The sequence below is a fragment of the Tupaia chinensis genome, unplaced genomic scaffold (assembly GCF_000334495.1).
Source record: "Tupaia chinensis unplaced genomic scaffold, TupChi_1.0 Scaffold000276_2, whole genome shotgun sequence".
In the NCBI taxonomy this organism is placed as follows: domain Eukaryota; kingdom Metazoa; phylum Chordata; class Mammalia; order Scandentia; family Tupaiidae; genus Tupaia; species Tupaia belangeri.
This window is the reverse complement of record NW_006159759.1, coordinates 2,707,383-2,718,799: the sequence shown is the minus strand read 5'-3', so window position 1 is coordinate 2,718,799 and position 11,417 is coordinate 2,707,383. Positions and strand designations below refer to the sequence as shown.

The 11,417-nt window shown below is 35.7% G+C and overlaps 1 protein-coding gene across 1 annotated transcript in view; it reads left to right on the top strand.

Annotated features, from left to right (window-relative positions):
• The window catches only part of CNTN5 (contactin 5), a 515,333-nt gene that overhangs the window by 237,540 nt on the left and 266,376 nt on the right, over positions 1 to 11,417 (top strand). Inside the window, exons 9-11 of the mRNA XM_006150105.2 lie at positions 4,100 to 4,236; positions 5,848 to 5,977; positions 7,835 to 7,985. Coding sequence (XP_006150167.1) covers positions 4,100 to 4,236; positions 5,848 to 5,977; positions 7,835 to 7,985 — 418 coding nt within the window. The remainder of the gene's footprint in view (positions 1 to 4,099; positions 4,237 to 5,847; positions 5,978 to 7,834; positions 7,986 to 11,417) is intronic.

Here is an 11,417-nt window from a genome sequence, read left to right as displayed (position 1 = left end):
CAGTCACGTCTCTTCCATTCGCCTCTCAGGATTTTGGACACGCATGCGCACACATATGATGTAAGTTTCAAGTTGCTGGGTCTGGGACTTAAACTGTGGTCAACCATGTGGGAGTCCAGCACCTTAACTACTTTACTACCTGTGGGCCTCACAAAACATATTTTTTAAGAAAGGAAAGCAGAAATTTATTTGTTTAATGTTATTAATCTTTTTTGAGAGGGTTCCAATGTCAAATTCATTTTGGAATCATGAGCACAGAAGGCTACTTTATAGAGTATTCCCAAGAATGTCGGAAGAAAACTTATTTCAATTTTTCATTTTTTTCTGGATAACAAGCTGTTTTTATTTTCTATTTTAACATTCTTTTCTAATTTTTCATTTTAGTAACCGTATTGTTCCTTTTCTATTTCTTTTTAACTTCCACAGCTACATATCCCAGCATTAGTCACATTACATTGAAAGAGAGATATTTCGGGGCAGAGGATGGTGCAGCAATAAGCACAGTGCCCTCCAAGGCTGACCCACAAGGCTCATGCCAAGCGCACATTGGGAGACCTCACTGAGTGTGTCAGGCATGCCTGCCCACAATCCATGGCTGTCTGAGATGGGGTGGGTCATGGCATCAAGACTGTTGGGAATGCTGTCTTTCTGTCTGTCTCTCTCTACCTCTCATTTATGAAAGTAGTAATTCAATAAAGACATACATATGTACATACTTAAAAAAAAAATTAAGAGACCAGCAGTTGATATGGTGGATAAAGCACTGGACTCCTACATAGCTGACCACAGTTCAAGTATTGGACCTGGAGTCTTGAAAATCATGCCATGCATGTGTGCATACATACCCAAAATCCCAGGAAAAGAATGGAGAAGAAGGGATTGTGGCATGACCATTCCCTGGTGGAGAGGTGGGCATGATTCTGCACTTTCTCACTGCTTCTCTCTGTCTCTCTCCAGCAAATGAATATGCTCTAGGGCAAAAACTTTTAGAAAAAAATAATGAATAAATAAATAAATAATAAAAGATCATTAAGCACAATCAGTATTTCATAATTATCTATGTGAGAAAATGTCATATCTGAAGTAAATATATGATACTTCAGAAAGTTCACTAAAAATGAAAAAGTATGGGTTTATATTTGGTACAAAAATTTTTGAAATCCATGCATGTGTTTTCATAATGCATATTTTCCACGAACTTTTTGAAGTTGTGGCCCACCTCATAGGCTAGAAGGAGATGGACTCTTGACTCTGTGCTCCATGATCTCACTATCTGCAAGGGTGTCCAATTATAACTAAAGAATTCAACAACAATTTAAGACAGCAATAGTAGAAGACTAACAAGCTACTACATGATCATTTTCCAAATGAGTAAGAAGTACAGATGTTCAGAGATGGTGCAGAAGACTCCCCTTTGAGGTGCGATTAATTTATTTCATTTATACTACATCTGGAATTATGGGTAGCATGAAAGGAGACAGAGAAGTGGAATGTTTCATGCACAATTTAAAGAAAATACAATGTGTACTTGGGAGACAGCAAACTAGTCTGCTGAAATTACAATGTTGTGGGTAGTGTGAACTACTCTGGCAAAGAAAGGCAGGAAAGTTAACAGAGAACCCAAATATGAATGTAGACTTTAAGGACCAGCAGATGGTGTAATGGTTACATTACTGGACTCCCACGTGGTTGACCTCAGTTTGAATCCCAGACCCAGCAGCTTGAAACTCACGCCGGGTGTGTGTGTACATACCCAAAATCCTGAGTGGAGAATAGAGAAGGGATTATGGCATGACCATCTTCCTGGGGGGTGATTTCTCTCTTTCTGTCTGTCTCTTAGGCAAGTGCACACACACACACCCTAGAGCAAAAATCTCTAAAAAAAGAGTTTAATGCTGATTTTGTATCTCATCACTCCTACCAGCATTTTTACCACATATGACTTGTAACTACAAAGAGACTGATTACAAAAGCAGGCATAAAAGTTAGGATTAATATTTGAAATTTACAAGGATATCATTTTTGAATAGTAGTTTCTAGTCTTACAGGATGAAGTACAGAATATGTTTTAAGGTCCCAAAAGCCTGACTATGCCATGCCACACTAGGATCCCTAAAAGACCAAACAATACTGGCTAGAAGACCAATGAGCTACTTTTAATCAAAATAGAATACCTACTCAGAGACAAGTAAAGGTCTTTAGTAAATTTCCTTAACTCCTTGGAGCCAGAGTTTCTGATTTCATAAAATGGAATTTATTTATTTTCAGAATGATTGTTACTGGGGTTGAGATTCATTTCATTCTCTAGGATAGCATTTACTACATGAGAGTGCTGAGCTAGCAAAAGGAAAAAAGTTTAAGGTGCTAGATCTCACATGGCCAGATGTACAGTTCATATCTGAGACCCAGCAGCTTGAAGATCATGCTGGGCCCGTGCGTGTGCGTGCCCAAAATCCTGAGAAGAGAATGGAGGAAAAGGAATTATCACGTGGCCATCCCCTCTTTGGGACAGTGGGATGATTTCTTTCTCTCTTCCACTATCTCTCTGTGGTGAGCACACACACCCTATAACAAAACCAAATGAATGAAAACTAAGAGTTCTTCCTCCTCCCTCCTGAACTAGTTTTGGTTTGGGATATCTGCTCCTTTAGATCTATTATTCTAATACTCATATGCAGTTTTCTTCAACACATAATTCTTATGCTGTACTTTCCTTTGGTGTCTGACTTTAGATCTCCTCCTGACTTTAGATCTCCTCTACCAAGTATATACTCCTCATTGAACAGGGACTACTTAGAACTACATAACTGACATAACTGAACTTAAAGAATGACTGATCAGAGTCCTCACTAGCATAGATAAAGTAAACACTATACTTTTTCCCCAAAAATATTGCTAAAGAGAAATACTAAAATTAGTTCAATATTTCTTCTATTTATTGCTTCAACTCTTTTAAAGAAAATATTTTTGGATCATGTATCCCTTTTAATCGATGTTTTTTTAATTGGCCAATTGAGGAAAAACACTTTAAATTGAATTATTAGTATCTCTTTTTCTTTTTTGAGAGGTTTTTTTGCTATAGGGCGTAAGCGTTCGCCAGACAGACAGAGAGAGACAGAGACACAGAAAGCAAGAAATCACCCCCCAGGGGGGATGGTCATGCCACAATTCCTTCTCCTCCATTCTCCTCTTGGGATCTTGGGCACACACGCACATGCGCCTGGCGCGAGTTTTAAGCCACCAGGTCCGGGACGCGAACCACAGTCGACTACGTGGGAGTCCAGCGACATAGCCATTACACTAACTGCTGGTTCCCAGTATCTCTTTCTTGATAAATAAATGTTTTTTAATTACTTTTAAGTTTCTTTACTTCTTTTGTGTGTGAGAGAGAACCTTGACAAGATCTTTTCATGGTGCAGTCTCCCCCGATCACCAGCTTTCCAGCCAGTCAGTCAGGATCAGAGGTGCACATGGCATGTTCAAGTGAACCCAGAAATGGAACCCAGGCCTTCCAATATGGCTTCCATGTATCATGGTGTTTTGGCTGACCCTGTAGTCTACTGTGGCCTGGCTAAAATCTTAATAAAAAAAAAAGATCACATTGGAAGAATATAGTTATGGTAAGAGAAATTTTATACTAAGTAGAATTTGAATTCATAAATTATTTGCCCAAAGCCACTTAGGTTCTATTAAGAAAAAATCAAATGCAGGATAGTTATTCAGTGGTAGGATTTTTGCTACTTCTGCCAGAGTGAAGGCCCCTGCAGTATTTTGAAAGGATGATGGCCTAAGTGTCTGACATCCAGCTAAACAAGTTCTGGTGCCTTGGAGGGAATCAAACCACTAGGTTTAAAATGGGTAAAAATCATTAATAAAAAGATTTACTTGAGTTAGTTTACAAAGGTGTTTCAAATTATTGAAATACCTCGTTGCTTTTTGTTTTGATTTGTTTTGGTCCAGGAAATGAGAGCTCTATGTGTCATGCAATCCTCTGCTTCTTCTAAAACACCTATTGCCATTAACTTTTCCATGTGAATTTTTAAGTTAGTAAAGTATTTGAGTAATGAAATCACCTTTTTTAATGCTTAAATACTTACAGCCTACCCACATTGGATGGAAAAACTGAATGATACTCAGTTAGATAGCGGTAGCCCTCTCCGATGGGAGTGTAAGGCCACTGGGAAACCCAGGCCCACATATCGCTGGTTGAAGAACGGAGTACCCTTCATGCTTCAGGTACTGTTGAGAACTGCTAATCTACTCCAGGGTAATTTGGGCAAGACTTTTCGTGGCACAAACTAGGCTTTTTTTAGGCTTGTTGAAATCCAATTCCCACTTCAGGCTTTAAATATATTTGGATTGAAAATTATAGCATATATGAAAGCAAATTTTTCTTTTTATGTTAATTTCCCTCATTACATTGTTGATTGTGTTGTTTTGTTTCCTTAAAATGTTTTCAATTCTGTAAATTCTTAGGAAAAGATCGGTGATTATCATAGGTCCCTTGCCATTTCTAGCTTACTTTTGGATGTCATCAAGCTTATTGCTGTCACACTCCAGATGATGAGAGTTAATCACTAGAAGTGGAGAGATTCGCCCAGGATCTCACATATAGTTAGGAGACTGGAATAGAACCCTACTCTGCTGGGTCCAGAGTTCTTTTGTGACATTCTGCTACCTGCTCACTTAAGTTTCTTTTGAGTAAATCTATTGCATTGGATTGAAAAATAAATCAATTACCATTTAACTTTACAGGATGGGTAATCATTCTAACTCACCCCCTTTTTGAATTGAGGCCATAGAGGGAACATTCCTTTATTCTAAACCAGTTAGAAAAGCAGGTAGGCCAAAACAGAAGCAATTACGTAGAAAGTCAAGTGCAAATACAATGGAATCTAGAGCTATTTAAGGAAACTTGAGCGGAGCACAGATACCTTCGTACATTGAGTCCTAGACTTTCTCATTTTCCCAGAGATGCCAGGTAAACCTGAAGAGGAGGTATACTACTCATATTTTCTATCTCCAGCATGAAAGTAACACAATGTGTCTGCTAAATAAAAATCGGTTTATTCAGAAAAGGATGTCAAATGAGGTAGCATTACTACTAATAATCAAATCACTGCTCATTCAGACTGAAAAATTATTTCAATGGGATTAAGTAGATGGGAAACCTGGTCATTTAGTGACATTTTAAATTTAAACTTTGTTCTTGAAATGTGTTCTTGGCCTCAGTTTACCTCAATTTTGTACTTGCTCAAATATTTGTCTCCTCTATTAGATTTCTTATGATAATAAAGTTTATATTTCCCGATCAACAATTTTATTCAGAACTCAGTTGCAAGGCAGTTTGCTGTTTGTGTTAACCTGTTTGGAAGTGAGAGAAAAGGCAACCTCCTCGTCAGATCAATGTAGTAAAGGGTTTTCATTATAACCTGTGCTGTTTTTAACTTCAGTCCTGTGTGCCCACAACCTCAGTTGTTGTTTTTTTTTTTTTTTTTCCCTACCATTTGAAACCCTGCTTTTTCTCTGTAAGAGGAATTCAAATGAACTCATGATCTGGCTATTGTGTTATATTTCACAAGCTCAACTAGTGAATGAAACAAAGCTCAGTTTAAAACAAAACCCAAAGTAAAACTTACTTGAAAATAATATAATTTCTTTTCTGACCTAGAAGTAGTTATACTTCACAAAAGGCATGTTATAATATGCAGTAATTTTGTGTGAAGTAGACAATAATGTTTCACTGTATTAGTTGGAGGCTTTTTCCCCTTAGTCTAGGAGAGAATACCTACAAAATTTGTACGATCTGTTTACTTTCTAGATCTAATTTTTTTCATTCCATTACAGAGTAGGGTTGAGATGGTTAATGGAGTATTGATGATCCACAGTGTGAATCAATCAGATGCTGGAATGTATCAGTGTTTGGCTGAAAATAAATATGGAGCCATTTATGCTAGTGCTGAGCTGAAGATTCTAGGTATGCAATTTCTAAGTAAATAGAAAAAGAAGAGATTCTTCTTTTCATGCTCTAATTCTTACTATACTGAAGTTTTATGATGTGATTGTAAAAACCTATTTTATGGCTTGAAAAGAAATACTGTATCTTGCATATTTTTTTAAGCTTTAGAGAGTAGGTTGACATTGGGTATAGTTTGTTCCATTTCTGTTTATATTTTTCCAACTTCTGTTTATATAATTTTTCTGACTTAATATGTCTTTTCTATGGCATTTACAATACTATATAAATAAATATATGTTCACTTTCAAGAAAGAATGCCTTAAGGGGAGGGTATCAGAATATAAAATTCTAGCAGCCTGTCCCAGCTCCCATAGCAATGTTTAACATTTTCCCAAACAGCTCCTCTCAATGGGTAGGCATGTGGCTCTGTAAGCTGGATCACCATCTCCTATGGGCATCAACCATTATCATCTTTACATAAAAGGCAAAGCCTTCTGAGGCCAGGCACAGCAGCCTGATAAAGTTATGCTCTTGATAAGTATGTAATGTAGGCACAGCACTGTTTTACTATTTAAATACAACAAGGAAGAATCAATCTAACGGAATAGACTACCTAGGATGATACAAACCACGGGAATGGACTTTTACTTTTTTCAGCTCTGATGGTTTTCTGAACTTTGATTCTGAGATGTTTATGATACAAAGAGAGAGAGATTTAAGTTACCAGAACTTACTCTCTGTCTCTTCAAAGTGGGCAGAAGCTCAAATATGCTTTTTAGTCTCTACTTAAAAGTCCCAATACATAATATTAACAGAAATGCCAAAGATCCTAGGATTCTGGAGACCCGCTATTTACATAGCAGCTAAATATAATACATACTAAATCAACTTGTTGATTTATAGATGTTTGCGTTTAAACTTTTAACACATTACAAAAAATAGTCCATCTAAAATAAGTTTAAGATTTCACAATTCAATTCAATACATCCGAACCTGTTGAGTACTCATATCCTTTATTGTCAATTCTTACAGCTCTGAATTTATCAGCCTTTACTTAAAAGTTTAGCTAGAAACATTCTAGACTCTTTTTCTACATTACCTTTTATAAACTCTATTCTCAGTAAGTAATTAGTAATATTACCATAATCTTCCCATAAATATCCTCACTTCTTTCAATCCAATTCCATAAATATCCTCTTTTCAAATATTGTATCATTCCTTATATTGCTATATGATGGCCATAAAATGCTAGCGAAATAACCATGATATTGTCAGGTTATTATAAATTGATGTCTCAAATACTGATTACTTGTAAACATGTCTTTCAGATTCTTTAGATTCAAAAGGGTCTTAATAAAAATTTAGTAAAAACATCGTTAACATTAGCAAATTATCAGACTTACATGAATAACTTCAATAAATGAAGTAAAATTTTAACTGAATTTTAAATCATTTCAGTTTTAAAATATATTTCTTTAAAACTACATTCAAATTTGTGTAATGTTAAAATAAAACACCAACTAAGATTCATAAATAACAAATAAAAAAAAACCCACAAAATTTTTTCTCTATAGATAGCATCCATCTTTCCGCAGGAAGTTCAAAAGACTTCTTGGTTATAAGTAAAGTTTGTCATTTTTTAGAACAAATATTGTTGTATGAAACTGTCAAACTGATCATGGAAAGACAACCAGTGAGATGTGTGTATTTATTAATAATACATTGAATTTTGAGCTAGTACCTTTTGTATTTTTAGATATCCTATGACTTGATGAGAAAGATATAGTAGAGAAAAATGTTGCAAAATATCAATGAATCATTTATTACAGATGATTGTCATTACTCCTAGCAGAACTAACACTTTCTTTTCAATAGCTTCAGCTCCTACTTTTGTACTGAATCAGCTGAAGAAAACAATAATTGTTACCAAAGGCCAAGAAGTCGTCATAGAATGTAAACCTCAAGGCTCTCCTAAACCAACCATCTCTTGGAAGAAGGGGGACAAAGCAGTTAGAGAGAACAAAAGGTAAGAAGTCAGTTTTAAAATTCAAACTCTTAACTTCAGACTTTTGAGATTGCAGGTGACAATTACAAAAGGTATAAAGAAGAATCTTGCAGTAATTGTGCATCATATTTTATGATTCAATTATGTATTGATTACAATTTTACTAATGTACTGATTTAGAAAGAGCTCAAAGTTCTACTTCATTATGGTCAAACTTCTGCCTTTGTAGGACTTTAGAACCAACTGGGAATTTCACTGTTTCGTGAGGAAAATGAACACTTGCATTAAGCTAATTAATCATTATTTTTTTAAACTTTTGGTCTGCTTTCTGGGAATCCACAGGTCATCTGTGATAATTTTTAAGGATTGAGTTTACAGATAATGTAATTTAAATAATGTAAACGTATTCTGGATCTTCTGGATAATCACCTCATAAAAGAATACTACATGTAATATTCGTGCCAACATTTGCTGATTTGTTTTTAACACAGTAATGCAAAGTAGTATGGGATTACTTTGATTGCCAGAGGTAAGTGAGGAAATTGCAAGGAAATGTTTCATGTGTAAACATTTGTCTTTAGCAAGTAAAAGCCAAAAGATATCACAAGAGCAAACATAGAGAAAAATGACCAGAAAATCAAATTAACACATAGCAGTCTGTATGCCAAGGTCAAAAGTCCCCAGCTCTCCCAGTGATTATCATCTTGGTGTTAAAAATAGTCATTTAGCTTTGACAAAATAATATCTTTCACCACATTACAACACTATGGCATATTATTGTTTTAGAATGTTGTCCTTTTATTAGATCTGCAAGGGTAAGGAGTTCATGACTTGTTTTACAGTTGTCCAGCTCAAATAATATAAGTCAGCATTAGAGTTCCATTTGATTAATCCTTTCAGTAATGCTCAAATATTTCTAAGAATATGAAGATTTTCTTAAGATATTTTTGTTTTCCATCAAGTCTGAAAAATACTGATTTAAATTCACTTTCTCAGATGAAATAATTCATGAAATGATTGGGTTTATTTAGGCCCAAGGATCTATGCTTCCTAGACAGGGTAATGAATCCCCTGGGATTGGGATAAGGCATGTTGCCGGAGGGGAAGAAAGGTGAGACAACTTTACTCACTCATCATAAGCCTCAAGGTCTCTGTAACCAAAGAGAAGTTAACAAGAAGGAAAACATAACAACTTTATTTGATCAAACTTTTATATGACATAGAAGTCTTCAGGAATGAAGACCCAAAGAGTTAAAGAAAGCTATTTTTATGCTCAAATTTGATGATGGTTAGATAGCATTGGGCAGAAAGGTGATTGCACACAAAGGGTATAATGTAGTGGTATTAAGCCACTAGTTTGTGAAGAAAGCAAGCACTTGCATTAAGCTAATTATTTTTAAAATTTTCATTTCCAGCAGCATTGTGTAGAAAGGAAACCCAGCTAGGCCTGTCTGTTCAGATTCTTCTTGATTTTCCATATGGTGCTCCTTTCCTCCAGGTATATATAGAACAAGGTGGCATCACTTAGGTGACATCAGGGAAGAAGGGAGAGGTTCAGAGAATAATCTTTCTAGGTTTTATGGCTTACTTTAAGGAAGAGAAGTTCTAGTTCTTATGGCTTGCCTTGTGGGAAAGGAATTCTGCTTTCTAAGACCTGCTTTGGGGGTGGGGGAATTCATGGTGGGAGACAGGGAGTGGGAGAGAAGGTCAGACATATTTTGCTTTTTTTTTTTTTTTTGGAGAGGTTTTTGCTATAGGGTGCGAGCGCTCGCCAAACACAGAGAGAGAGACATAGAGACAGAAAGCGAGAAATCACCCCCCACGGGGGATGGTCACGCCGCAATCCCTTCTCCTCCATTCTCCTCTCGGGATCTTGGGCATGCACACGCGCCCGGCGTGAGTTTTAAGTCACCGGGTCCGGGACACGAACCGCGGTCGACTACGTGGGAGTCCAGTGACATAGCCATTACGCTAACTGCTGGTTCCCAGACATATTTTGCTTTTGAAGCCCTTCCATTTCCCTTTTAGTTGAAAATGTTGAGCACATCGAGGTGCCATAGTTTGGGGAATTGTATTCTGAGCCCTGATGTTGAACATTTTGTTTTGAAAGAGAATTTCTCATTCTTTATTGGGGGCTAAATCACAAACTGCAGATCAGTGTTGCATATGGTTGAATAGACAAATAATAGTTGAATTTTAGGGGAGAAAGAAGATTATTCCTTAAAGAAATATGAAATTGAAACAAAACAAAACCCTGCACAAGCCTTATTAAGGCAAAAGAACATTTTCTATTGTTTTTAAATAGTAAGAACAAATAATTTACATTGCTAGGTTACCACTTTTTCAAATGTATTGAAACATTTTACAGTGTTGGATATATGTATGTGTGTGTGTGTGTGTGTGTGTGTATATGTACGTGTATGTATGTGTGTATATATATATGTGTGTGTGTGTGTGTGTGTGTGTGTATATATATATATACACACACCTTAGCAGTGCAAGCCATTGTATTTTAAATGTATTTGGTTTGTTTTATGTTTGTGGAGTGGTATGTGAACCTTGACCCATTTATTTCAGTTTACCATAAAAATGTTCTTGGATGTGTGTGTGTGTGTGTGTGTGTGTATATGTACGTGTATGTATGTGTGTATATATATATGTGTGTGTGTGTGTGTGTGTGTGTGTGTATATATATATACACACACCTTAGCAGTGCAAGCCATTGTATTTTAAATGTATTTGGTTTGTTTTATGTTTGTGGAGTGGTATGTGAACCTTGACCCATTTATTTCAGTTTACCATAAAAATGTTCTTGGTCAACTTCTCACAAATATCACATTGTGAGTTTAAAAAAATTAGGTGACATCTATTTTACTGAAGTGGACATATTGAGGGAAGTAACCAGATCATCAGTATTTCATGATGACAATACAAGCATGATAAACTTTTTATTTTTATAAGTTGAAAAGTACAGATTTAAAATTTTCCAGCTTTTTTGTTCTTCTTGCTCTTCACTGCTAATCCCTTGAGTGAGTGAGTAAAATACACTGACCTCAAAGTCAAATTACTCAGTTTTTCCAAATGTCCATATTTCTGGTTAAGGTGTTGTTTAGGAAGGAGGTTGAAACGTAAAACATCAGAGTTTTTATTCATTCAAGTAAAACCAGACTTGTCCTCATTTCCTTAGCATTGTGTGTGCTCCAATCTATATGTTTAGATTTATAAACTGATTGTACTTAGTAGCAAAACTCAAAGGTGTATTCATTTGAACTCTTAAAATCAAGAAGTATGCTTAGAAAAATAATAATTTTTACTGATAATGATTTGATACCACCTCAAATAGTCCCAGGTTTCAAGATGAATAAAATCTAGCTGGCTATATATTAAAATAAGAGGGTAAGGATTGAAATACAGTGATACTAGAAAGAATTTCGCAAAAACAATTTAAGATAC